Source organism: Lethenteron reissneri, chromosome 57 (assembly GCF_015708825.2).
Source record: "Lethenteron reissneri isolate LAM-NWPU_2019-01 chromosome 57, ASM1570882v1, whole genome shotgun sequence".
NCBI lineage: Eukaryota > Metazoa > Chordata > Hyperoartia > Petromyzontiformes > Petromyzontidae > Lethenteron > Lethenteron reissneri.
This window is the reverse complement of record NC_083835.1, coordinates 3,390,861-3,418,039: the sequence shown is the minus strand read 5'-3', so window position 1 is coordinate 3,418,039 and position 27,179 is coordinate 3,390,861. Positions and strand designations below refer to the sequence as shown.

Below are 27,179 nucleotides of genomic sequence, written 5' to 3'. Positions count from 1 at the left end.
CGTGATAAACTCGAGATGTCTCGTCATCCTATCGATTCATGCGAATCGTCGCCATTCGGCGATTCAGTTTTGTTGCGATTTAGATTCCAGAATGAAGATTTCAGAATGTATTTTATCATTGTGGTGTGCGAGCGTTGTGTGAGGACGGGGTGGGTTGGTTAACATGGACCCATTGCGTATATGACGGTAACCGAGTACGTGTGGTTAATGCAGTTACTTGATTCCTTGCAAAAGGTTTCAATTTGGTGTTTGTACGTCTTAACACAACTCCTGTTTTATTGCCAGAAAGGGTAAAAAGCTATCGTTGTGTTTTAATACTTTTTAGTGTTCAAGTTCATTTATTAGGTATAGCCCTGTGAGCCATTCGGCTCTTGAATCGGGTGCAACCGCAACAAACAAAACATGAACAAGAAAACATCTTAAAGTGACTATGTGCAAACAGAAAATCCAAGAAAAGACCGCAAAATATTGCAGAAAAAGCACCGTACACCAACACTGTGTGCAAAAATCCCAGTGGGATGCAAGTCAAACAACAACAACCACAAGACAACTTAGATTAAGGCCATCAGTCTAACTCTGAACTACAACAAACAAAACATGGCCAAACCGAAAAACTTTTCAAAAATCACCAAAATAAAGTCATAAAAGCAATGAAACAGTGATCATAGGAACTGTGACCGAATTTTCACAATAAACGACGTTAACAACATGTACCACCAAACTCTGCAGCCATAGCTGGCTGCATGAGTCACATTTTCGTCACTACACTGATACTGGCAAATAGGTCCCATTTTATAATGGTGACCGGTTCGCAGATGTCGCACCGCCGATGGTGTTATGCCGTGAATGGAAACCGAACTCGGGTAGCGATATTGATAGTCAGAGTCAGAATATGTATGTATGCTGGAGGAATCCGATTAGCTACAGAGCTGTTTTTCACAAATGTTCAGTAGGGGAGAGTCAGAAAGTTACAACCTATAAAACTATATAAAACTACGATAGGAGTGCAAAGTATAGGAAAGATAAGAAAATCACTAAATATATCTAAATAATAACAAGTATAACCTGTAAAAAACTAAGTTTTTCACTATAAATCCTTTATATGCGTGGCGGCTAGAGTCCTCTCGTCCTCTGGCTTGAGATGGCTGCCACCTATGGGTCAGATGATTGTCTGCCAGTATTAAGCAATTGGTAATTAAATATTTAATTTGTTTTCCCTAAACAGTGTAAAATTTTGGGAAAAAACAAACATTAATTGTCTCGCACAACGAGTCTGTGTGCAAAATGTCAGCTCGATTGGATCACGGGAAGTGGGTTAAAAAACGACCGAAAGATTTGCACAGTCGTAAGCAAGCACGCAAGCACGCAAGCAAGCAAGCAAGCGAACTTAATATAAAGGATTTAAAAAAAAAACTATATTTTCTTTTACCAGGTAAAGCCCACTGAGCCACAAATGAAAGTTCAACAAAGTGGCTTATGTAAAAATGTATAGCTGTCAAATAATAAAAATAATCTAGTGCAATGCGCTAACCACTGTGCCACCACTCCCAGCGTCGGAGTCTGGGGAGAAATATAATCCTAACAGCTTTCCGAAACATTATTAAACATTCTTGGTTCTTTCGGTAAAGTCATGTAGAAGGGGAAAAAAAAAATTCTTGCCGTGGTTTTCACACCTAATGATGATTGTTTGTGTTGCAATCGAAACGTCGTGAGAATTGTATTTTGATTATTTTATTGTTTTTTCCCTGCAGTCACGAAAGCTTTAAATCGAACATTATTAAACATGCTTTTAAAAGATATACATGTGACATAAATAATACCAGTTCAAAAACGTATCTTCATAAATGGACCCTACAAATGTAAGCAACGTTATTCAAAACTGATTATAAGGATATTAATGATTTACTGTACAGCTTGTAATGCAATGCAGCAAACGTGTTAATAATTTATGAGAAATGTAACTAATTTTGGTGAAATTGAGTAGTTTTTTTTGTTCAGGAGGTGGTGTCATTAACATGTTACCATTTTGGAGAAAATATAATTAACATGCCTTCTTGCTATTATATAATATACTGTTATTTCATACGTATGTTTTTCTGACTTTTGTTTAAAGTTGTTTTCTTATACTCTACGACGCTCTGATACCTCTCTGCGGCCTCTTGCGCTTCACGCATTTTCTAAAGTACCTAAATAATAAATAAGATTAATTAAGTAAGAAATGTATTGAACTGATGGTCATGTCTCGTTTAAACATTAATATTGTTTGAGTAAAATAACTTAATAATGAGAATGAAACTGCCAAACCACCGGGAGGCGTTGATGCGGTCTCGCGGTTGTGCGTTTGCTCATTGCAGAGGTTCTGTGGTTCGCATCCATCGGCTGCCCCGCTTAAATACTGTGGAATACGAACCATAAAACTACCAATTCTAGATTTGAAGCTTTCGAGACTGCAAGGATTCATATTCTTAGGTTTTTTCGGTAAAGTCACGTAGGGAAAAAATAAAAATTAATAAAAGTAAAATAAAAATAAAAATCACGACGTTTCGGAGGCAACACAAGCTTCTTTCGTCTTCAGGTGGAACCGTCACAGCACGATAACTACCACGCGCCGTTTCCTTCACTCGCAGCAGATGTTAAAGATCCGGTGACATCACGAGCAAGAGTTTGGCCCTTGCAAAGTGTCGTCTTGGTCCCAATTTGCCGCGTTTAGAAAGTTACTCGCAAATTACTCGGTTGTAATCTGCATAGGAAACATCTCACTTCCCCACCACTGCATCAAAAAATTTAATACCTAAATTGAAATCTGTATATTCCAGTCTGAGACATCTCGCCTTCATCTAGCTCAGGGGTGGGGAACGTCATTTGGTCTGTTCCAATAACCACATTTGGGGTGAGTTGATTAAATGTTTGACCAAATATAACAGGCTAAATTTTAAGTTGATAATTTTGTACGGCCCTGGTCACCAAGCTAACAACATTGAGCGAGTAAATGCTGAAATTTCCAGAAAGCGATCCAAGTCTCGCCAAATTAAAACGAGAGGGCGCACAGCAACCCATGTGGTGACTGGCTTGGTGAAATATGGTTAAACGTCCTCCTGGACCAAACGTGGCTTGTGGAGTAGATAAACAAAAGGGTCTGCTAAGCTGCGCTGTTCATATTGAACCAGTGCTGTTCATATTGAACCAGTGCTGTTCAATTGAAATCGATGCTCATTACATTTCGGGTTTTGAAGACTTAAGGCTGAAGTCATTTCTTTTATTTTTATGTAACTTAATCAAAACAGACAGCACATTTCATTAAAACACCCGTTATTGCCTTTATTATCATATAGGCCCTCAATTGCTTCAGTTACTAGACCGTGTGTGAACCTTAGTCTTTGAATGCAATTTACTTGAGGGGGAGAGTTGGGGCTGTGGTTTGATCCTGACGGATGTGGGTAACTGTGGTTGACCTTTCTGCCATTTCTCTCTCCTATCTCCCCTCTCCATCCTCCCCCACTCACCTACTCGCCCCCAAACCCACGCTCACCCACAAACTCACTCACTAACTCGCTCGCCCACCCGCTCGCCTACCCACACGCTCACTCGACCACTCAACTATCCACATTCATCCACGCACTCATCCACCCACCCACTCACTCACTCGCTCGCCCAACCGCTCGCCCACCCGCTCGCCCACCCGCTCGCCTACCCACACGCTCACTCGACCACTCGACTATCCACATTCACCCGCACACTCATCCATCCACCCACTCACTCACCGGCCCACTCACTAACCGCTCGCCCACCCGCTCGCCCACCCGCTCGCCCACCCGCTCGCCTACCCACACGCTCACTCGACCACTCGACTATCCACATTCACCCACACACTCACCGGCCCACTCACTCACTCACTCAACCACCCACTCCACCTCCTCCAAACCGCCACGACACTTTCCCCCCTCCACTTCCCCTCCGAAACGCAGGTGATCGAAGACAATGGCGTGCGGAGGGTGGTGGTGACACCGCAGTCCCACGAATTCCACCCGCACGGCCACCCCAGCCTGCCCCCCCCGCACATGCATCCGCACTACATGCACCACCCGCCGGCGCACCTCATCCCGCACCCCCAGCACATGTACGCGCAGGTCGCGGAGGTGCCACCACAGTACCTCGCCCAGCCGCTGCCCCCGCAGGTCTACGAACCAGGTGACGACGACGATAATAATGACAACGTTCAATTTAGATGAGAAGTTTTCGTGATTGCAGGGATCCACATACTCTTTGGTTCTTTCGGTAAAGTCACGTAGGTAGAAACATAAAACAAAAAATAATCTATCACGACGTTTTGATCACAACACGAGCAAATCATCTTCAGATGGGAAAACCACATCAATAAATTATTTTGCTAAAAGAAATTTGCTAACATTTTTTCTTGCTGTGGTTTTCCCACCTGATGATGATTGCTTGTGTTGCAATCAAAACTTCGTGATTTAATTCATTTTATTTTATACCTACGTGACTTTACCGAAAGAACCAAAGAATAACAACGTCAATCCGTGTTTTTTTTTGTATTTAAGTACGGCTCTTAACACGTAGTACACTATCGCAATCAATATTATTCGTAATAATATATATTGTTTTGGGGTTAGTTCGCGCCAGGAGATGGAACTGAACCGGTGACCTCTAGCAGGTCGAGTCCGCTTGACCGTTGCACCATCGCGTCTTGGCAGCATTGGCTGCTGTGTTGAGGGGAGAGGGGGTCATCGTTATCTGTGGTCGCGTGGATTTTTTTCCGGGTATTCTGGTTTATCCTACCACATTTAGAATCGACGTGCATTTAGAGTATTTGTCTGCTATAAATGTCCAAGCAGGGGCGGTTTCTTCATTAGGGCGATTGGGCGACGCACCACCAATGTCATTCAACCACAGAGTCACGCTAGCCGTCACTGTCAGCCTCTGGATATAGTCCAATCAGCGTCATGCTACGTTCTGTGGAGTACCGCCTCTTTTTGGGCGATTTCCCTCCAGCTGAGAATCGCCCCGAGTGGTCCCATAGACTTACATTCAAAGATGTTTTTTTTCGAACGGGGGCGCTGCAATGCATTCTCTATGGCTTCCGGGAGGGCTCGCCCTAACGTGCTTACGTCATCATACGTGCTTACGTCATCATACGTAAGCACGTTTCATCCAACAATATAATTTGTCGCCACCTAGTGGAATCTTTAATAAAAGAAACTTGAGTGGTTTGTTTTAATAGTATAGAAACAAACAAGATGTATTGTAAGAGTCACTTTATTTTTCATTAATATTAAAGAAGTGAAGTTGCCTTTACATGCTTAAGCTGTTAATTTATCCATTGCATGGGTGGACCTTATCCTTATCAATCATCCAGACATTTGCCCCCCCTGAAAGATTTTGCAGGAGCCGCCACTGTGTCCAACCGATAAGCCACTTTCGTTGAGCTATCATTTCTGGCCTGGTTGCTTCTGAAAAGCAGCGATATAGCTCCGTGGGCCTTACCTGTTAAAATAAAAAAAATAGCTGCATTCACCTACGCTTCCTTTAATCTTCCGCGGACTGCCGCAGACTCGGCGGGGCCTCACGGGCGGCAGAGCTATGCGTACCGCGACGAGCGCGCCAGCAAGACGCACGAGCGTCTGCAGAAGAAGCTGAAGGAGCGGCACCACCAGGGCGAGTGGCACAGCCGCGAGCGCGCCGACACGGCCGGCGGCAGCCCCGTCGCGTCGCCACGCAAGAGCCAGACCGCCTCGCCCGACGGCTCTCCGTCCCCGACCTCGTCTGCCACCGCGACGGCGGTGCCGGGGCCGCCGCCGCTGCTGCTGCACAACGGCCACAAGAGCGGTGGCGGTGGCGGCAGCCCCTCGGCCACCTCCTCCGGCTACTCCAGCTCGCTGTCGGCGTCGCCCTCCTCCTCCGGGTCCGGCAAGCGAGGCGCGGAAGAATGCCGGTCGTGCGGCACGCAGGCCGACGAGAGGGACGCGGCAGGTAAACGCCCCCCCCCCACCCACCCACCCACCCCTCCAGCTGGAGTTTGTTTGTGTACGGCGAGTGGGGGGAGTGGGGCGGGGAGTGCAGGCTACCGACCTGGTTAGTTTTCCTGTTCGTGAATGTTGCCAATACTTGCTTTGGTTTTTAACGAAAGCGTGAAATTTGCTGGGATTTTAGGTGATTGTGCTACTGGTGTAGGTTTTCACGATTAGGCCGCGTACTGTGTTCAGCTCCTGGAACGTTCGCCAGTTGAACGGTCAGTTGCTGAAGAAGCTCCCAGCACATCGTGCTGAACAACATACGGTACAACTCGACACGTCGGAGCCATCGCAACGTTTATTTAAAATCTTTTTTGTAAGTGGGTGGGTGGATAGATGAGTGAGTGAGTGTGTTGTCACCTGCAGTGTGGCGAGTGAGTGAGTAACTAGGTGGATGAGTTGAGGGTGTTGTTGTGACCAGGAGAGAGTGGTTGAACATAGCATGGGTGAAACAACATGGTCAGTCTGGTGAACCGAGGTGGAGGAACCAAATTAGAATGGTAACCACGGTGGTAACGATAGATGTATGTATGTTGGGCTTCTTTCGCACCTTATGTCACCGACCGTGCTAATTGGAGGTGCGGGGGAAGGACAACCAATTAAATGCAAAAAGCAGTTCAAAAGAAATTAGTTTTCAATCTAGATTTAAAAGTGCCTATCTCCGACACCTTCCTAATATCGGATTGAAGGGCGTTCCAGACGGCCGCGGAAGCACATCTGGAAACGCGCGATGCTGGCAAAAAGCCAAATCGGAGGATGACCGGAGGTCCGCGTGATGGTTTTATGCAAACTAGCACATAATCCTTATCAAAAGACTGATAGGGAGGCGACAGACTGCCTATGAGCGAGTGTCTGGGTGTCTGGAGCGAGAGAGGGATCTGTGAGATATTTGTTTTAAGGGCATAGCTTTTTTTTTCCTCGTCTCAGTTGCTACCCCTCAGGGCGGGGGAGGTGGAGAGTTTGCCTTCAACAGCGAGATGTGAAATGGTTGAGAGTGCGGTGGTGGCTGCCTTGGCATAAGCAGCAGGGGCCTTGGAGCGTGCACCACTCGGCAAAGGGCACGCCGACCTACGGCTTGTCAAGGTCGTTTGACATCGAAATGCTTTCTTGACGTTTTTGACATTCACGAAGCAAGAGAGGCCCCCCCCCCCCCCCCCCCCCATGCGTTAAAAAGATTTTGAGAAGGCGCCTTGACCTGTTGCTTTTCTTTTTGTTCATACCTTGTGATAGAGTAATAATGATAACAATAATAACACGACTGATTTTTTTTTTGTGTTACGGGAAAGCCTCATCGAGTCTCCAAACCAACTGACGGTTATTACTTTGGCCAAGTCAATTTCAAGGACAGTGCATACATTATCAGAGTTATGTTTTTGTTTGCATTCCGACTGCAGGTATTGTGGTCAGTGCAAACATGACTCCTTGTAAAAAAAGGTTTCAGTTTTGTTGCCAAAAAGAATGGTAAAAAAACAATTGTCGGTTATTACTTTGCCGTGCCGTCTTAATTACAGACGGTTCTGGCAGTCGCGAAGACTTGGGCGTGTGCGGTGTGCTTGTGTAATTGAACGCCTTGTTGCGGACGGTGAAGATTGCACAGATGAGAGCGTCTTAATGAGACAGATGATAGATTTTAGAGTTGTTATCACCTCTACGCATCGTGGCAAATTGTCTCAATTGTTATGGGATAATTGGGGGGTGGTTGAGGGAAATTTCCAGAAGCCTATTTAATCCAGTGGGGCTATGCTAATGCCTGCTAAACATTTTAATGGCCTTAATTGTCTGGGGGTTTGTCCAACCTTGGAAGGAAATGTAATTTCCCACTTCCCTATTGGTGTAAGGTTTATATTTAAAATATTTGAACGGTTGTACATTGCACCCGTTTAAACTGCGCAACACCCAGTCTATGGAATTCTGTCTCCATTAAGGACAGGAACTCGGTTCCTGACGGGCGGCCACGCTGGTGAAATGTTAATTGCCTCGCCTGTTTTGCAGGAGGTTGTGGTTTCGATCCCAACCTTTACGCCTGTATATTTAGAGTTTGCATGTCTCTCTCTCTCCCCGTGGTTGTGTACATTTTTCTCCGGCTCCAGTTTTTCCCCTCCACATTTGGAATCAATGTGCATTTTAGATTATTTGGCCACTATAAATTTACACACTATGATAAGCCACTTCGTTGAGCTTTAATTTGTGGCCAGGTCACTTCTGAAAAATATCCACATAGCTCAGTGGGCCTTACCTGGTAAAATAGTTGATCGTTTTTTTGTTGATGGAGACTTTTAAGTTCTGGCTTAAGAACCCCGGAGTTTTCATCCAGTGGAGACCTTTCCGCTCGCAGTGGCACGACCATGCAATTGCAGGGCTGCACCTTTACCTATAACAGCTCTTTCGCTAGGTCGGGGGTCGGCAGCCAAAATTACAAGAGGCATTTTTGTTTTCGAATTCTGTAAAAAAAAATTCTATATTTTAAGAGCCCCCCCCCCCCCCCCCCAATCACGTGGTGAATACGGAGACGGTGGGTCCTGAATATATAACGATCACGAAGCAGTCATCAAGAGCCGCGCGAGGTTCCGGAGCCACAGGTTGCTGACCCCTGCGCTAGGTCGTCCTTAAAAAAATGATGGCCGATGAGTAAGCGCCATGCTGCTGTGTTTAGTGGGTTGTGACCGCCATGGCTGGACTTTTATACGATTCTGAGTCATTCTCATAACCTCTGTGCAATGACTTCAGTGGGATGTTTCTTATGAACAGGAGGGATTAAAAAAAAAAATTCTTCCCTCTCCTCTATTAAATTAACATGCCTGGGAATGAAACTGCTCATTAGCGGGCAGTCGTTGAGTGGGAGAGCAGACGTTGAAGTGCTCTGAGGCTTTTGCCGTTTTTAATTCGGCCTCGGCAGACGCTCACAATTGTTTCCAGAGCCGATAGACGGGGCGGCCGTTTTGTTGTTCTCTGAAACGCTCGGCAAATGCTTTGGTGCATTAAGATCAATCCGTACGTGCCCGTAGAGCGAACAAAAATTTGAGGCTAAGAGTCGATTATCGCTTTAGGCAAAGCGCATGCGGGTTCAAAACATGCTAATCTGGGCCAAGCACAAATACACACAAACCCACAGGATAGAATTATGGCAAATTGCCTCTTATAATCCAGAGAATAGGGTCCCCACTTTGTTGAAAGTCAACAGTGGTTGGCCAATAGATAGAGACTCCTGCTCACAGGCAGGTGGAGGTTTCCACACTCTGGGGGCTTTGAGCGGTTCTTTCGGTAAAGTCACGCAGAATGGAAATAATAAAAATAAAACATAATAAAATAATTCTCACGACGTTTCGGCCACAACGCAAGCAGCCGTCCTCAGGTGGAGAACAGATCTGTCGAGAAGACAGAGTCTGAATGACACACTTTTGCATATCAATATGCAAATTATTTTGTCAAGGCGCTCTTCCCCCCTCCATCCCAGCTTAAATAGACGCTCCAAGCCTGGGGTGTGTCATTCAGACTCTGTCTTCTCGACAAACCTGTTCTCCACCTGAGGACAGCTGCTTGCGTTGTGGCCGAAACGTCGTGAGAATTATTTTATTATGTTTTATTTTTATTATTTTATTATTTCCATTCTACGTGACTTTGCCGAAAGAACCAAGAAGATGAATCCCTGCAGTCACGAAAGAAGTTTTAAATCGAAATACTACCATGCGGTCGTTTGAATGGGATCCCACTCTCCGTTGACTTCGAAGTTTGGCTTAGAATCTCATAAAGCGAGCACAGGGACGTGCCTCATTGTGTCGCCTCCCCCACCAAACCCAGCCAAAAGAAAAATCTGGAAGCAAATATCCCCCGCCTGCGATACACTTGAACTTTTTTCAAAGTGGGCAGAATGCGGAATGATTGACCTCTTGCGTAAGCGGTGACCTTTCAGATGTGCCACTTGCTGATCCCACCGAGAGACAAAGCGGCCGTGTGTGCACGCGCGTCAGAGGTCGCAAACGGGTTTTGATTCCTTACCCGTGCCCGTACCCGGCCGCACCAGGGTCGCAAATGGGTTCCCGTACCCTACCCGAAATGAGTGACAAACGGTTACTCACCAGTGACTCACGGCCTACCCGTACCCGGCCGCACCAGTGTCGCAAACGGCTACCCGTACCCGGCCGCACCAGGGTCGCAAACGGCTACCCGTACCCGGCCAGGTACGGGTAGCCGGGTATTGGGTAGGGTACGGGTATCGGGTACCCGGTTGCGACCTCTGACGCGCGTTCTTGGTTGGCCCCCGCTTGCCGCTAGAATGATGGGCCGAGGCCGTCATTGAACGGCGGGTAACTTTCCGAGCGTTCGTTAACGGCGGGCGATAACGAAGCGTAGCGGACGAGAGGTGCGAGTAGTGCCACCCTGGGATATGTTTTGAGGATGCATTGGCACTTGCTCGCCTCTCTCTGTTGTTCGTATCGGTCGGATACATCCACTGGATGTAAAAAAAAAAGTGGTGTAGAACCGCATGTAAGCGTAGGCCCCCCTCCCCCGAGTATTTTCCGCAGAATCTGGCACGGGTTGTCGCGTAAGTGGCGGAACAAGTCCCAATTCACGAATGATCACGAGTCTGGACTTTTCTATTTTTCTGGTGGGTTATGCACTTGATTTTAAGGTGGTTCGAGGATAACGAGCACTGTTTGTTCCGTCGAGGTAATGCAAATCGGGATTATAATTTGGTTCAAGAATCAATATTTATGTTTTTATAACAGTGCAGTGAATCGCTGAAGGAGACCACATGAACTAATTCCGTGCAAAAAATATATGAACCTTAGGGCGGTACCCCGGGGTGCCATAGTATCCCGTTTCTCGCACAATGTCCGTGATGCAGTCATGTTTAGTCTGTTGATGGTCGGCGATGCGGCAATCGACTCATCACGACGAGCTATACACGATGCATGATTCAAAGTAGAATTTTTCGATAGCGGATTTTTTTATGCCATTGTTTGGCGTTTCGACATGGCGGAGTGGCACTGATTTCAGATTGATTGGTACCCCAGTCGCGGAGTTAAGTTACACCCCTGGAAAAAATAGCGTCCCAGAAATAAAATATTGAATTGCCTCGGCCAGTTTGTATTATTTGGTACCGGGGTACCGCCATAAGGATCATATATATACACCCATATCAAACTTGCATCCATTTATCAGTCCACTGCAGGATGAAGTACTTGCCACACCCTGTCTGTAATGGGGCTTATGTGACCATACTTCACCTTGTTGGTCAGGGCAGGTTAGTGGAGGGAAATTTTGCGGGGAGCGGTTTAGATGCCACTCGCTGCTTGAGTTTCGCCGTGGCACGGAAGCCGAACTCGGGTCATCGGGTTCAAAGCGCAGTGCGCTAATCACCGCTTCTTCCCGGCCGCGTAAAGCACGCCACCATAAACACATCGATTGTCACCATGAGCGGTTCGTTGCACGGGCGTTCATCTCCATTATTTTTAAATCCTTTATATTAAGTTCGCTTGCTTGCTTGCTTACGACCGTGCAAATCTTTCGGTCGTTTTTTAACCCACTTCCCGTGATCCAATCGAGCTGACATTTTGCACACAGACTCGTTGTGCGTGACAATTTATTTTCGTGAAATTTTTTTTCCAAAATTTTCCACTTTTTAGGAAAAAATTAATTATATTTAATTACCAATTGCTTAATGGTGGCAGACATTCATTTGACCCATAGGTGGCAGCCATCTCAAGCCAGAGGACGAGAGGACTCTAGCCGCCACGCATATAAAGGATTTATAGTGAAAAACTTTGTTTTTCGGGTTAATTTTTTTGATGCTTCGGTTCCCCTCCCACGTGGAGGGCCCTCACTTTAAAGGACTTGGCGAGACTTGCGTCTGAAAGCGGCCCGCCTCCCGTGGGATAGTCTTCATATACACTGCGAGGCTTTGTTTGATTTAACGGACGGACGGACGCGTGGGCGATGAACGAGGCCGGCCGAGGCGACAAAAAGAAAGCGGCAGCCTTCCGTCAAGCGGAGAAAAGCTAAATGAAGCGGTGCCGGGAGCGGGCGCTTTCTCTTAAACAGAAAGAGAGAGAATAAAAAAGGATGCAATCTGCTGCATTTTTATCGGGATGCAGATTGAGCTATGAATCAGCTGCACAGACATGAAACAAGCTGCTGCCTTTTTGTGTAATACACGGAGAGACGTGTCTCGAAGGAGCAAGAGGTTTCCTCACGCAAAATGTGCCCCCTCCCTCCCCAAGTTGCAATGGATCGCTTGTTAAAAGCTTCACAGCTTGCTGTGTCGTGAATGCCTGGCACCCAACAAAACTATTAACTATTTTTATTCTACCAGGTAAGGCCCACTGAGCTATTTAGCTTCTGTCTCAGAGAGCCCAACGAAAGTGGCTTATCATCACTTGGAAATCTATCACGGCCCAAATACTCTAAACGTATGTTTCTAAATGTGGAGGAAAAAAAACGGAGGACCCGGAGAAAAATCCATGCAAACTCCAAATATGCAGGTATCAGGGTCGGGATCGAACCCACGACCTCCTGTATACCAGGCGAGGTAGTTAACATCTCCTAGCCACCGTGGCGTCAGGGTCCAGGGATCGAGCCCACGAACCTCCTGTATACCAGGCGAGGTAGTTAACATCTCCTAGCCACCGTTGCGTCAGGGTCCAGGGATCGAACCCACGACCTCCTGTATACCAGGCGAGGTAGTTAATATCTCGCCACTGTGGCGTCTAACAGAATCTTGGTTTTACCCATCTCATCGCGTGCTTGAAAATAACAGCAGACTGTAGTTTTTTCCCCTTCAGTATTCATGTTAGTAATGGGTTAAAGCTGGCAAGGGGGCGAGGAGGTTAAAGGGTAGAGAATGGCAACATTCCTTTTCTTCTCACAGAAAGTTGACTGCAGTTCCTTTGCGTGTTGATGCAATTCCGGCTTGGCTAAAATTTGCAGTGATTGTAAAATGTCATTTTTTTTTAGGCCTCTTGTTGTTTGCCGGAGAGACTCCGGTGATCTGCTAGGCAGTAGATTAGCAGACAATATGTCGGCTACATACATCTGCCTGGGCTCCACATTAAAAAAAATATGAAAGTCTTCTTTAAGCCAACTGTCGGTGTGTGGCTTCAGCAGTGTCAATTCAGTACGGACAATGGGGCGCATTCCGGGCGGCTTGGTGGTCGTGGGCCGATTGGCCTCGGCTTAATCGTCGTGTCCGTTGTTGTGACCCACCGCACCCTTCAGGAGACTTCACCATGGAGAACAAGAGGTTGCAAGAGGTCCTCTCTGAGATCGAGAAACCACAGGTAAAGTTGCGCAACTTCCCCGCACTTCCGCTCACGCTTGCATGCGAGCACGCTGGCCAACACCGCACAATTCTAAACCGGTCCTGGACCTCTCCCTGGTCAACTCGGCCTTAAAATAATTACCGAGTGCGTGACGTGTCAACTTCAGCATTGGGGAGACAAAGACGGGCGGACGTGGTGCTTGGCCACCCCACGACCTTGCGTGCCGTGCCTTGCCGTGCCTTGCCGTGCCTTGCCGTGCCTTGCCGTGCCTTGCCTTGCCGTGCCTTGCCGTGCCGTGCAGTGCCGTGCCGCTAACAGCGCGTGCCCCCACAACAGTCGGTTAAAGGCCACACGGTGGGGCGGTGGATTTCTTTGTCTTTGTTTGTGTCAGGTCGTGGAGGTGTTGGCTCGCGAGGTCCAAGTAAGTTGGCAGCCGCTGCCCGGGTTGAATCCGGAAGACGACTCCGGCGAGAGCCAGGGCCAGCCCCCGTGTCTGTACGAGCTTTCGCTGTCTACCAAGGCCAAGGAAGCCAAGTACAGGACTGTGTACAGGTACGGCGGGGACGCGTGCCACTTTCATCGTCGTCAATATCGTCGTTATTGTCTTTGGCAACGTGGTGACGTTGCGTTTTCATCAACTCTGAGTGAGTAGCGAACGATTCAGAGTCGCTGGAAACCATCGAAAAGCAGGGAAGGCAGCCAGAACTGGTGACAAGAGTTGCCCACGTTCTGTCATCCTATAGTGGGAAGTTTGGCCACCGCCATGAATGAGTCTTTTATACGTGTGGGAGTAAACCAGAGAACCTGGAGAAATCCCACATGTGAGAGGTGGGGGGGGGGGGTGCGTGGAGGGGGTGGGGAGCGGTTACAATCAATCTCCGTACAGATGGAGTACAAATGGAAATGATCCCACTTGCCCTGCTGTTCCATCCCTGGCAAGGCAGGAGGTGGCGACGCCGGGCGCCCACGGTTAATGAGGAAGTTTCACGACTGTGTGTGCGTGGGTGTGATCCGCCAACCCTCGGTGCCTCCGCGGTGCTGGGTTGCAGGCCACGTGCGGCAAAGCCACACCGCCGCACCCGGCGTGGTGACGCACCCTTGCGATCTTCACCGCGATCGCCGCGAAAGTGATTGTCGTCATTGACGGAATCGGTGTCGCCGTGATTTCGAGTCGCCTGAAAAACCGGCATCGCCACCTCCACCAAAACCCAGATGCTCGGGTTGAGCGACAGTGGCTAGAGATGTTAATTACCTCGCCTGGTATACAGGAGGTCTCGGGTTCGATCCTGACCCTGACGCCTGTTTATTTGGAGTTTGCGTATTCTCTCTGTGGTCACGTGGATTTTCCTCCGGCTCCTCTGGTTTTTCCCCTCCACATTCGCTTTTGAAAAAAGAGCTAAACAGCTCGGTGAGTAAAAACGTTCGTTGTAAAAATAGTACTCGTAGTCGGATTAATCAGCAGGAGATATTAGAAATTGGAACGATGAGCAGGTGTGCGCGTGAATTAAAAGGAGGAAGTAATTAGGCGCATGTCTGCGGTCTTCATTAAAAAAAGTAAACAAAGTTCTGGGCGAACGGGAATAGGAAACATGCTGTGAGATTGAATTCAGCAGAATGAAAGTTAACTAACCTTCAAAACACTTCCTGGATGCGGCTGTTGCCCGCTTCATACCCTGGGTGCACGGTCACGGAAGGTCATCTGAATCGTATAAAGGGTGGAAACCAGGTACCCACGTGTGTGTCGCTGGACGGGAGGTCGTGGTCGGTTGCTCGCTGACGCTTGGGGGACGTGGGCCTTGTAGGGTTCTCGATTTATCGGCCACAACATAGTTAATCGAATCGTCTGTCTTTTCTACGAAGCGTCTCCAGCTCCGGTAGTTTTTTTTTTTTATCCAGCTCGAGCATCACTCCGCGCGAAGCTGAACAACAGAACCTTCTACCCTTCCCCCCGCCCTCCCTCCCCGCCCTCCCGCGAGCAAATCACTCGGCAAGCACGGGGACACGAAGTGCCGCGTCTCGTGCGCGGCACGGTTTGGGATGATAATAATAATGTTGAGTAAAAAACGTTTGAATTGTTGACCCCGCGCGGCAGCGAGCACTTACGCACATTAGTCTACCGAGTGGCCTGCGTTTACCCCTCTTTGCGCAGCCAGTACGGGAGAAGCTGGCCTTGCACGTAAGCAAGCCAGCAAAAAGAACACCATGTTAAGGGAGCCTCTGATTTTGTTGTTGTTCGTAAATGCGCTGCAATGGGACACTCGGCATGGATATAAAACGATGTTTGCGATACCCTGCGATTTCTTTGGTTCGGGGATTGCTTTTGTTTGAAGAACTTTATGAAATTAGAATATCCCCCCCCCCCCCGCACACGTCTTAACGTTGTTGTGAGACTTTCTCAGAAATATCACGATTAACAGATCCGACTGTGCAAAGAAATGCACTCGTGCGTACACACAGAAGGATGCACGCACACACACACACACGGGCGCCATGGTGGCGAGATGTTAACTACCTCGCCTGGTATACAGGAGGTTGTGGGTTCGATCCTGACCCTGACTCCTTTATATTTGGAGTTTGCATGTTCTCCCCGTGGTCGCGTGGATTTTTCTTCGGGTCCTCCGGTTTCTCCCTCCACGTTAGAGTATTTGGCTGCAATACATATCCACGTGATAAGCCACTTAATTGAGAAATAATTTGTGGGCATGTTGCTTCTACAAAATAGCTATATAGCTAACGTTGGCTTTGTCTGTTAAAATAAAAAATTGCGTAGTTGAGTTTTATAGTTGACACGCACACCGCTCACTCTACCACCCGAGCCACCTGTGGCCGGATAGAGAAAAGCTCGGCTCTTATGTTGTACATCGTGGATTACGAGCCAAAATTACGTGGTCGCTTGTTTTTTAAATCCTTTATATTAAGTTAACTTGCTTGCTTGCGCGCTTGCTTGCGCGCTTACGACCGTGCAAATCTTTCGGTCGTTTTTTAACCCACTTCCCGTGATCCAATCGAGCTGACATTTTGCACACAGACTCGTTGTGCGTGACAATTTATTTTCGTGAAAATCTATTTTTCCATAACTTTACACTTTTTAGGAAAAAAATGTTATTTAATTACCAATTGCTTAATGGTGGCAGGCAATCATCTGACCCATAGGTGGCAGCCATCTCAAGGCAGAGGACGAGAGGACTCTAGCCGCCCGTTTCAAAGACCAATGTGGGCTGGCACGCATATAAAGGATTTATAGTGAAAAACTTAGTTTTTACGGGTTAATTTTTTTAATGAACGGAGACCGCTGTTCGTAGCCAGCCGAGCCGGGGGCTGGGGGGGGGGGGGCCCCTTTACTGCCAGAGTTCATCGCATGCGGCGCCGTCGTTACCGCCGCTGACGCTGCCAGGCTAATGAAGCTGCCTTCTGTCCCACGACAGGGGTGAAGAGCTGGAGTTCAAGTTAACAGACTTGAGGCCTGCGACGGAATACTACATCAGGTTTGTCGATGATGATACTGCACGTCGAACCGTGGTTACCGCCACTCGCCCACACTCGCTAGCATTTGCCAGCACTCACCGCGACTCATTACTGACTAACATTCGCCATTACATATTTTGTATTTTCCGCATTGCGTATTACTCGCCTTCCAGAAACATTAACGTCGTTGATATTTTTGTGGCACTCACAAACGGATTCATCGTGGTGCCTTGGAAAGAGAGAAAGAGACGGACGCAAAAAGACACACAATGGGGGGGGGGGGGGGGGGGCGGCGTTCAATATTCTGAGCGCTGATTGGATGTGGCGAGCGACGCTTCAAGTGTGTCTCGGTGTTTTAACACGGCCTCGCGTGCGGAAATGGGCGAATGGTGGCCGATCTTTCATCATTGTCAGCGTTTGCTGCTGCGGCCGCCTGCCCCCCTTCCCCCAACCCTCCCAACTCATCATCCCCCCCCCCACTGCCCCCCTCCCCACCTTCGCCAGGGTGTGCGCTCTGTGCGACGGCGTCAAAGGCTCGAACTCGGAGCACGCCACCTTCACGACGTCCCCCGCCGCTCCCGAGGTCCCCAGTCCCCCGAAGCTCACGAGCAGAACCAAGTCTACGCTCGTGATGCAGTGGAAGGTATCCCTCGCTCGCTGGGTCACACCAGGGCAGCCCTCTGATCCCCCGCCCCCCCACCCACCCAGCGTGCATCAGCCACTCGGTGTCGTGTGATGCGACGATGCCGCCGCTGACCGCCAGAATAAACACATTTCAGCCGTTCGGTGACGCCGGACGTCGCGCACGTGCGCTCCCCTCTCCTGCCTTTGACGTTCCCCCGAGGAGGAGGAGGAGGGAGACGCTGGCGGTTTGAACCAATCAACCGCGTCGGGACATCAGTGAGCCGATGAGCACCTCTCCTTTGTAATTGTAAAGTTTCAGGACAAGCCACAGGAGTGCGATTGTGGCCACGCAACTCTAAACTGGGGACCATGTAAGTCAACCACCCTTTAGTCTGCGCTCGTTCAACAGAGGGGGAGGAACAGCACAACTACACGGACTCCATACTCTTTGGTTCTTTCGGTGAAAAAGAAAAATTATAATAAAAAATAAGTAAATTAAATCACGACGTTTCGGAGGCAACACAAGCCTCCGTCATCAGGTGGGACAACAACATCAAAAAAATTACTGTAGTGGGCAGAGAGAGCTGTATGTGACAAGCGATTATATAGGGGAAGAGGGGGGGGGAGGAGCCAGGGAGGAGGGATGCAGGGGGGGGGCCGCGTGTGGAGTCGGGGGCGGGGGAGTTTAAGGTGTTGTCGCTAGTTTCTGTAGCCCCGAGGCAATTAGGATATTATCACATCAACAACATCCTTCCTGGACTCTCACGGACTCTCTCTCTCTCCTGACGCCTTCTTGTCGTGGCCAGTAGACCTCGCATCGAGCCAGAGGTCGCAAACGGGTTTTTATTCCTTACCCTTACCCGTACCCGGCTGCACCAGGGTCGAAAACGGGTACCCGTACCATACCTAATACCCGGCTACCCGTACCCGGCCGGGTATCGGGTACCTGATTGCGACCTTTGGGATGAAGCCATGTTGCAGACTCGGGTGGGTTGATTCTAGGAACTTGAATTGTGAGAAGAGACAAGACGTTGGGAAATGAGTGACAAACGGTGACTCACCAGTGACTCACGGTCTACCCGTACCCGTACCCGTCCCCGGCCGCACCAGAGTCGCAAATGGGTACCCGTACCCGTACCCGGCTGGGTAGCCGGGTATCGGGTAGGGTACGGGTATCGGGTACCCGGTTGCGACCTCTGCATCGAGCTCCTCAACGTATTGCTGCCCTGCACAAGAATTGAAGTATCGGTGTGACGGGCGCACTACTTAACCTCTCCGCCTTTCATCCCTCGCTTTGGCTTGGCCTCCGGGGCTAATTCGGTGGGCAGGTTTTAGTTTGAGTGTCAGTCCAGCCCCACGGTAACCTTTGTCGATTTGTCGTCTGTTCTCGTTCTGTGGATGTCTTGCTGTCAATCTCTTTTGAGTGTAGTACTCAATATTTGAGTCCCCTCTAAGTTCTGAAATGTTTATTGACGTCAGTGGCTGTGCAATTTCCACCCCGTCCCTCCTCCTCCCAGATGTCAAAAAAACTCAACACGTCCATCATTAACACTGCACGGCCTTAAATGAAAAATACTATATAATAGGTGACGTTTTGATTTAGATCTTTCGTGACTGCAGGGATTCAACTTCTTGGTTCTTTCGGTAAAGTCACGTAGAAGGGAGGTAATACAATAATAAAAATAAAACATAATAAAATAACCTGAGGACGGCTGCTTGCGTTGTGGCCGAAACGTCGTGAGAATTATTTTATTATGTTTTATTTTTATTATTTTATTACTTCCCTTCTACGTGACTTTACCGAAAGAACCAAGAAGAGAATAGGTGACGTGTCAAGCAACGGCCCTTCTGGAAAGCACACGATATTGGCACGTTAGTTACTCGGGAAAACCCGGGAAATCGTCTTACTCCTAAACACACGTAGCCAATTGTTAATTTTCTTCACCCGTGCACTTCTGCCTCCACGACAGCGCTCTTAAATGATATCGGACCGCGACTTCGTCGAGGCTCATCGGCGCCGTCTTCCGTCGCGTGGTTCGGCGTCGCCCTCCGGCACCCCGGCGGGCAACGGCCGTAGCGGCCGTTGTGGTCGTCGTGGTCGTCACGCTCGCCGGCTGTCGTCAAAGCCGACTGCGGCTCTTCTCTCACCTTTGTGTCTCTCTCTCTCGTATCGCAGCCTCCCGCGGACAACGGCTCGAAAGTGACGGGCTACGTCTTGGAGTGGGATGAGGTATGTTGACCGCACCTCCGAATGGCGCTGTTGGGCTACGTACGGCGCGAAAGAAGTTCAACATACGTACATAGACGCCAAACGGCTACCGCTCGCTCGTCTCTAAGCGATTTCCTACTTAAATGACCACCATCCAGTCGTAGAAATCCCACATTTCTATGGCAGGGACGAGTCTATCCATAGGAACACCACTGCGTGGTACCCTCGGGATGATGGGCTGAATCGACCTCCGCTCGCTCTTACGATGAGCCACTGATAAGTGACAAAAGTAGACGGTGTTATGAATTTCGAGGTTTGTTTCCCCATCTCCCGATATTATTGTTGCTGCACGATCGGAGTCTTGTCACTACACACCCTTTCAGATGCGCTTCTTCGGCCGTCTGGAACGTTCTTCCGATATTAGTAAGCCATTGGAGCTATGCACTTTTCAATAATCTAGATCGAAAACTAATTTCTTTAGGACCTGTTTTTTGTGTTTAGTATGTTGTCCTTTTTCCGTATCCTCCGATTAGCATGGTTGGCTACGTATAGTCGAAAGAAGTTCAACGTTCATATACAGAGTGCCCTTGGAACTGCCCTGCAGTGGAGAGATATCACAGACCCACTTCAAACAGCCACTGGTCCACACTTACCACCCTGCAGAGTCACCTGGCAGTCAAAACAATACTGTGATAATTTTCACAACTCGGATTTTGTCAAACTTAGTGCAGGACCACTCCACTCGAGCACCCAGTTTGACGGCTGTCTGAATTCGAAACCCAGGATCTGTCGGGGGCCGTCAGCTCCGGCGCCCTGGCTTCTTGCGTCACCGTGCCGCCCCCACGTGTCGCGTGACACGTTCGCTTCTCCTTTGCCCGTTGTTCTCCCTCCGCACGTGCAAGGGAATCAAGGGCGGCGCTTTCAAGAACTGTTACAACGGCCACCAGCGGCAGTACCGGGCCAGCAAGCTGTCGCCGTCCATGGCCTACCGCTTCCGCCTGGCGGCCAAGAACGACGTGGGGACCAGGTCGGCGAAACCGTCGAGTGCCGCTCGTCGGCGTGAGAATCATTTCGGCGTCGGCGTGAGAATAATCTCGGCAGCAGCTTGCACCGCCTCCCGCCGCACGCTATTCGCTCGTCGCCGTTGGAGCGAGGGCGGCTCGGAGGCGCGGGGAACCACGAAACAAGCCACGCGTTGAGCCAGTGCCCAACGATTGCCCAAGCTCTGCGGTCCTCCATATGTTAAGACAATCGCCGTGAGGAAGTCGGCGCGTGGTATCACTCTCTGCACCAAGCGGGGAACGCGCGCTTATCGCGGGGGCCGCGTCGCCACCCCTCGAAAGGGAGAGAAGGGTGGGGGGGCGACGAAGAGGAAAACCCGCACGCACAACGATCGTAAAAAAAAAGTCTTCTTTCTTTCTCCCCGGCCGCGCGCAGTGACTTGAGCGACGAGGCATTCTTCTTCACGTCGGGCAGCATCCCGCCACCACCGTCTGCCCCGTGCCTGCACCGCGCTGCCGTCACCTGGCTCGCCATCACGTGGAGCCGCCCCACGGGCCTGGCCGCCGAGGAGAGCCTGCAGTACCTGCTGGAGATGGACGACCCGAGCACGGTTGGCGCGCCGCCCCCCCACCGCCCCCTTCACCCCCCCCCCACCACCGCCCCCTTCACCCTCCCACCGCCCCCTTCACCCCCCCACCGCCCCCCCCACCGCCCGCTTCGCCACCCCCACCGCCCGCTTCACCCCCCCACCGCCCCCACCACCGCCCCCTTCACCCCCCCACCGCCCCCACCACCGCCCCCTTCACCCCCCCCTTCACCCCCCACCGCCCCCTTCACCCCCCCCCCCACCACCGCCCCCTTCACCCCCCCCCCACCACCGCCCCCTTCACCCTCCCACCGCCCCCTTCACCCCCCCACCGCCCCCCCCACCGCCCGCTTCGCCACCCCCCACCGCCCGCTTCACCCCCCCACCGCCCGCTTCACCCCCCCACCGCCCCACCGCCCCCTTCACCCCCCCCACCGCCCCCACCACCGCCCCCTTCACCCCCCCCTTCACCCCCCACCGCCCCCTTCACCCCCCCCCCACCACCGCCCCCTTCACCCCCCCACCGCCCCCCCCACCGCCCGCTTCGCCACCCCCACCGCCCGCTTCACCCCCCCACCGCCCCCACCACCGCCCCCTTCACCCCCCCACCACCCCCACCACCGCCCCCTTCACCCCCCCACCGCCCCCTTCACCCCCCCACCGCCCCCACCACCGCCCCCTTCACCCCCCCCTTCACCCCCCACCGCCCCCACCACCGCCCCCTTCACCCCCCCACCGCCCCCTTCACCCCCCCACCGCCCCCACCACCGCCCCCTTCACCCCCCCCTTCACCCCCCACCGCCCCCACCACCGCCCCCTTCACCACCTCACCGCCCCCCCCACCGCCCTTCACCCTCCACCGCCCCCACCACCGCCCCCTTCACCCCCCCCACCGCCCCCACCACCGCCCCCACCACCGCCCCCTTCACCCCCCCACCGCCGCCCCCCCCCCCCCCCGGGGCCTCCTCTCTACTCGGGTTACACTACCCTGTACCTAAATTTCGATTTAAAGCTTTCGTGACTGCAGGGATTCATCTTCTTGGTTCTTTCGGTGAAGTCACGTAGAAGGAAAATAATAATCATTCAGACTCTACCTTCTCGACAGACCTGTTCTCCACCTGAAGACGGCTGCTTGCGTTGGGGCCGAAACGTCGTGAGAATTATTTTATAATGTTTTATTTTTATTATTTTATTATTTTCTTTCTACATCACTTTACCGAAAGAACCAAGAAGATCCAGCTAAGATATTCGGCCGCGGCTACCGACATCGGTGGCGAGTGGCATTATTAAAGTCCTGTGCTGGAATCCTTTTGTTATCTTAACGGAGTTTATGTAGCGCCTTCACCAACGGTACAACAACGTGTGTCTGAATTTGATGGTGGAGATGAGGTGAATGAAATCGACGAGAGGAAGCAATTGGGGGGGGGGGGGGGGCGAATCTGCGATGATGCGTGAATTTGGCGAAAGCGAAATTCGTGACCGTACATGATGATGAATGTTTACGTGATCAGAGCAGCGTTCGTGACCGGCACGGCACGGCACGTTTGCGAGGGAGGTCTTAAAGCCAACATTCGATTGACAGAAAATGATCCCAGAGTTAAATTCGACCCACGCAATGCGATTGGTGTTGTGACCAAACATCCCGAAGCGGAAAACGTACCCTCCTCCGTGTTACTCGGCTGGAATTACTCAATTGTAAATATCACCCGCCAGCGCCCGCCTGCGCTGATGTGTCGGCATCGGACGTGCCCGCAAGCAAATCTGGCTGTGACGGTCCCACCTGATGACGGAGACTTGTGTTGCCTCCGAAACGTCGTGATTTTTATTGTTTTATTTTTATTAATTTTAATTTCATTTTTTACCTACGTGACTTTACCGAAAGAACTAAGGGTATGTGCCCGCAAGACTCTGTGTGGGTTTGTTCGTGTTTCACATGCGCGCGTTCCCCGCAGGGCTACGGATTTCGGCCCAAGTACAACGGAGAGGAATTGATCTACACCATCAGGAACCTGAGGAGAAGCTCCGAGTTTAAGTTCCGGGTAAGTTGCCCCATTGCTTTGGTGTTGTTGTTGTTTTTGTGTAATGGTGTCTGTCAATCCATTAGCCGGATGCACTCGTCCGGAGCTAAGTTGGTCACTGGGTGGGGTTGTTTGGCTATACTGGTCAGTGCAGGTTGGTGAAGTGAGGTGGGGGGGGGTGCCCTGGAATGGGTTCACCGCTCGTGGTGGTAGCTACGGCCGGGACTAAAACTCGTAGAGAGCACGCAGGTTCATAGCGCGATGCCGTTGCCACTGCGCCACCGCTACACCCAGTTGCCGAGGAGTTGTCATCGCACAAATAGCCCTTCCAAGTCGGAGTGGGCCAAAGTCAGCGGGTAATTCAAGTGTGTTAAATTGACTTGATGTTCCAGGCATTCAAACAGAAATTTAGACCATCGACTTGCGTGATGTGAGACTCTGGTTCGATCACCGGCGGTCGCTGAGATGCAAACCCACCGATCTCGGCAGCTTTAGTAGCGGCTGCTTGCTTACGACATCGTCGTTGTGAGCCGTCCCTCCACCTCATGGAATTGCTAAGGGAACGTGTGTATGTTGAACTTCTTCCGTACCATACATAGCCAACCGTGCTAGTCAGAGGTGCGCGGGAAGGACAACAAACTAAACACAAGCGGTTCTCAAGAATGGAGTTTTCAATGTGGATTTAAAAGTGCACAGCCTCCAGTGGCTTCCTAATATCGGAAGGAAGAACGTTCCAGACGGTCGCAGAAGCGCATCTGAAAGTGCGCGATGCGGGGTGACCGTCTTTGTTCGATGGCTAGCCAAAAGACTTTCTACGCGCGTGTGTGCGTGTGTGCGTGCGCGCGTGTGTGCGTGTGTGTGAGTGCGCGCGTGTCTGTTCTTGTGAAAATGCGTTTCTATTTATTTTTGCTTGTCTCCCAGCTCTTCGTATCCAACGTGGAAGGGAGGAGCGGGCCGAGTGAAGTTGTGACGTTTGAAACTCAGCCAGACAAACCCGGAGCTCCGAGCAAGCCGCTTGTCAAGGGGAAACTGCTTCCTCATTCCTTCAAGGTCCTGTGGGGTACGTGCGCACACCCCCCCCCACCGTCGCTAGGATAGCGCGGCACGCAATCTACTTCGGGATGTCTCTCCGCCTCGATGTGCCGTGTGCTCTCTCTCAAAGACGTCGGCGATCGTGGCCTGTGCCTCTTTGCACGATATTTACTCAAGAACTTTGCTTTTGAAACTCCGGATACATCCAGTTCTTTCGAATTTGCAAATGTGGCTTCGATTCGCCGTCTTTTCCCCCGGCTTCTTGAGGTGCCTGCAATGTTTCCGAGTCGAAACTAAATTGGCGTTCAAGCTCTTGTTTTCTCGTTGTGACGCCCAACAAATCTTAACCGTTCCTTTAATTGATTATTTCATTATTTTATCCCATCAGTTGTTTTTGTATAACCTGCTGCTATTCGAAGTATACATTTATGTCCATAAAATGTTTAGCATCGTCCTTCTTACAAACCACATTTCTGTTCTAAAGAAATGAGTTTTCAATCTAGATGATGATTTCAAAGTGCACAGCTTCAGTGGCTTCCTAATATCGGAAGGAAGAGCGTTCCAGACGGCCGTAGAAGCGCATCTTTGTTCGATGGCCAGCCAAAACTCTTCGATGCTTGTATCCAAAGTGTCCTTCTGTCAGTAGTTTCCATTCACCCCCCCCCAACCAGTGGAGTGTAAACCACGTATTGCACATCGGCGCGATGACGTCACCCACATCCCGTCCTCCCCCACCCGCCCCCCCCACCCGCCCCCCCCACCCTCCTCCCCCCACCCGCCTCCCCCCATGTTCCACTCAAGACATGCATCCCGGGCAGTGCGAGTAAATGTAAATTATTTTTTAAATCCTTTATATTAAGTTCACTTGCTTGCGCGCTTACGACCGTGCAAATCTTTCGGTCGTTTTTTAACCCACTTCCCTTGATCCAATCGAGCTGACATTTTGCACACAGACTCGTTGTGCGTGACAATGCATTTTCGTGAAATTTTTTTACAAAATGTTCCACTTTTTAGGAATTTTTTAAAAATATTTAATTACTAATTGCTTAATGGTGGCAGGCAATCATCTGACCCATAGGTGGCAGCCATCTCAAGCCAGAGGACGAGAGCACTCTAGCCGCCACGCATATGAAGGATTTATAGTGAAAAACTTTGTTTTTACGGGTTAATTTTTTATTTTGTCGTGCCGTTCGTTGATCAACCTCTTCCGAGAGAGGCACCTTACAGTGAACGTATTTTGCATACTTCCTCGCACCGCGCGCCAACAAAACATCAATTGTCACATGACCACAACCACCAGACCACAAATTCTCTCCTCGTAAGCGTCGATTCACGTTCGCCGTGTGCCGGTTCGAACGAGCCCGACCCTGTTCACGAGACGCTGTGTGCGCGCCTTCAACACCGGTTGTAGAGTTCAACTTTGTACCGCACCAATGCCGCCGATTTATCCTCCGAACTGTCGATCGTTCCAGAGCCGCCAAAAGACAACGGCGGCGTCGAAATCACCAATTACACGCTGGAGTTGGTGGAAGGGGACAAGATGCGTGAGTACCTCGCTCGTCTGCGTGTCCTCCCACACGTCTACGCTCACTCGTTGCCCGATAACACCTTCATATGAAGAGGACCGCAGAGCTTTGAGAAATGACCGGCGGGGAATTTGGCGCCGGCTCTCCGCCTCGCGGCTGCTGCTGCTGCTGCCTTCCCCGCTCGTTCGTGGTTCCTCCTTTGCGCCTCCTTGAGTCGTCTTCACTCTCTCACACTCACTCTCACTCACTCTCTCTCACTCACTCACTCTCTCACTCTCTCACTCATTCTCTCACTCTCTCACTCTCTCTCTCACTCACTCTCTCACTCACTCACTCACTCTCTCTCTCACTCACTCTCTCTCACTCTCTCTCTCACTCACTCACTCTCTCACTCTCTCACTCTCTCTCACTCACTCACTCTCTCACTCTCTCACTCACTCTCTAACTCTCTCACTCACTCACTCTCTCACTCTCTCACTCAATCACTCTCTCACTCTCTCACTCACTCTCTAACTCTCTCTCTCTCTCACTCACTCTCTCACTCACTCACTCTCACTCACTCACTCTCAATCACTCACTCTCTCTCACTCATCTCACTCTCTCACTCTCTCACTCTCTCACTCACTCTCTAACTCTCTCTCTCTCACTCACTCTCTAACTCTCTCTCTCTCACTCTCTCTCTCTCCCACTCTCTCTCTCTCCCACTCACTCACTCTCTCTCTAACTCTCTCACTCACTCTCTCTCTTCGAGGGCGAGCGAATACTGCGGGCGGGCGTGTTACGGGTTGAAACGTCGTCATGCTTATAAACCGGCGGCTGACGATTGCGGCGTGTGTGTGCGTGTGTGTGTGCGCTGCCGCGTCTGCAGCGTCGGCGTGGGAGGAGGTGTACAGCGGGCCGCAGCGCGAGCACTCGTGCGACCACATGAGGCCCGGCGCGTCCTACCGCCTCCGCGTGTCCTGCACGAGCGAGGGAGGCACGAGCCAGGTGAATTTGCGCCGTCGACGGCACGGCTACAGCTGTGCCTGTGCTTCCCCGGGTGCAGCCGCCGCTGCTGCTGCTGCTGCTACCGCTGCTGCTGCCGCTGCTGCTGCTGCTGCTGATGCCGCCGCTGCTGCTGCTGCTGCTGCTACCGCTGCTGCTGCTACCGCTACTGCTGCCGCTGCTACCGCTGCTGCTGCTGCTGCTGCCGCCGCCGCTGCTGCTGCTGCTGCTGTTCTACATGGCCGGACACGACCCCAGGACGGGGGCAGGGAGCGGACCCCCGTGTCGCAAACGATCTCGCTGCGTGGGGTTTACTTTACACAGTGTCTGTAAATGTCGCTTGGGCTGTCTTGTCTGGTGGCGTTTATTCGCGAGCTCGCATTGAGGCTGCAAGCTTCAAACAAGAACAACGAATAGTCTCCACGCAACTGGCTCTTCTCTCCGT

At 50.7% G+C, this 27,179-nt stretch overlaps 1 protein-coding gene across 1 annotated transcript in view; it reads left to right on the top strand.

The window, feature by feature from the left end:
• The window catches only part of LOC133357258 (fibronectin type-III domain-containing protein 3a-like), a 150,657-nt gene that overhangs the window by 97,562 nt on the left and 25,916 nt on the right, over window positions 1–27,179 (top strand). The window contains 13 exon segments of the mRNA XM_061575112.1: window positions 3,966–4,188; window positions 5,569–5,988; window positions 13,245–13,306; window positions 13,680–13,840; window positions 16,714–16,773; window positions 17,258–17,396; window positions 19,554–19,607; window positions 20,489–20,613; window positions 21,024–21,198; window positions 23,127–23,213; window positions 24,114–24,252; window positions 25,697–25,768; window positions 26,619–26,737. Of these exon segments, the coding sequence (XP_061431096.1) occupies window positions 3,966–4,188; window positions 5,569–5,988; window positions 13,245–13,306; window positions 13,680–13,840; window positions 16,714–16,773; window positions 17,258–17,396; window positions 19,554–19,607; window positions 20,489–20,613; window positions 21,024–21,198; window positions 23,127–23,213; window positions 24,114–24,252; window positions 25,697–25,768; window positions 26,619–26,737 (1,836 nt within the window).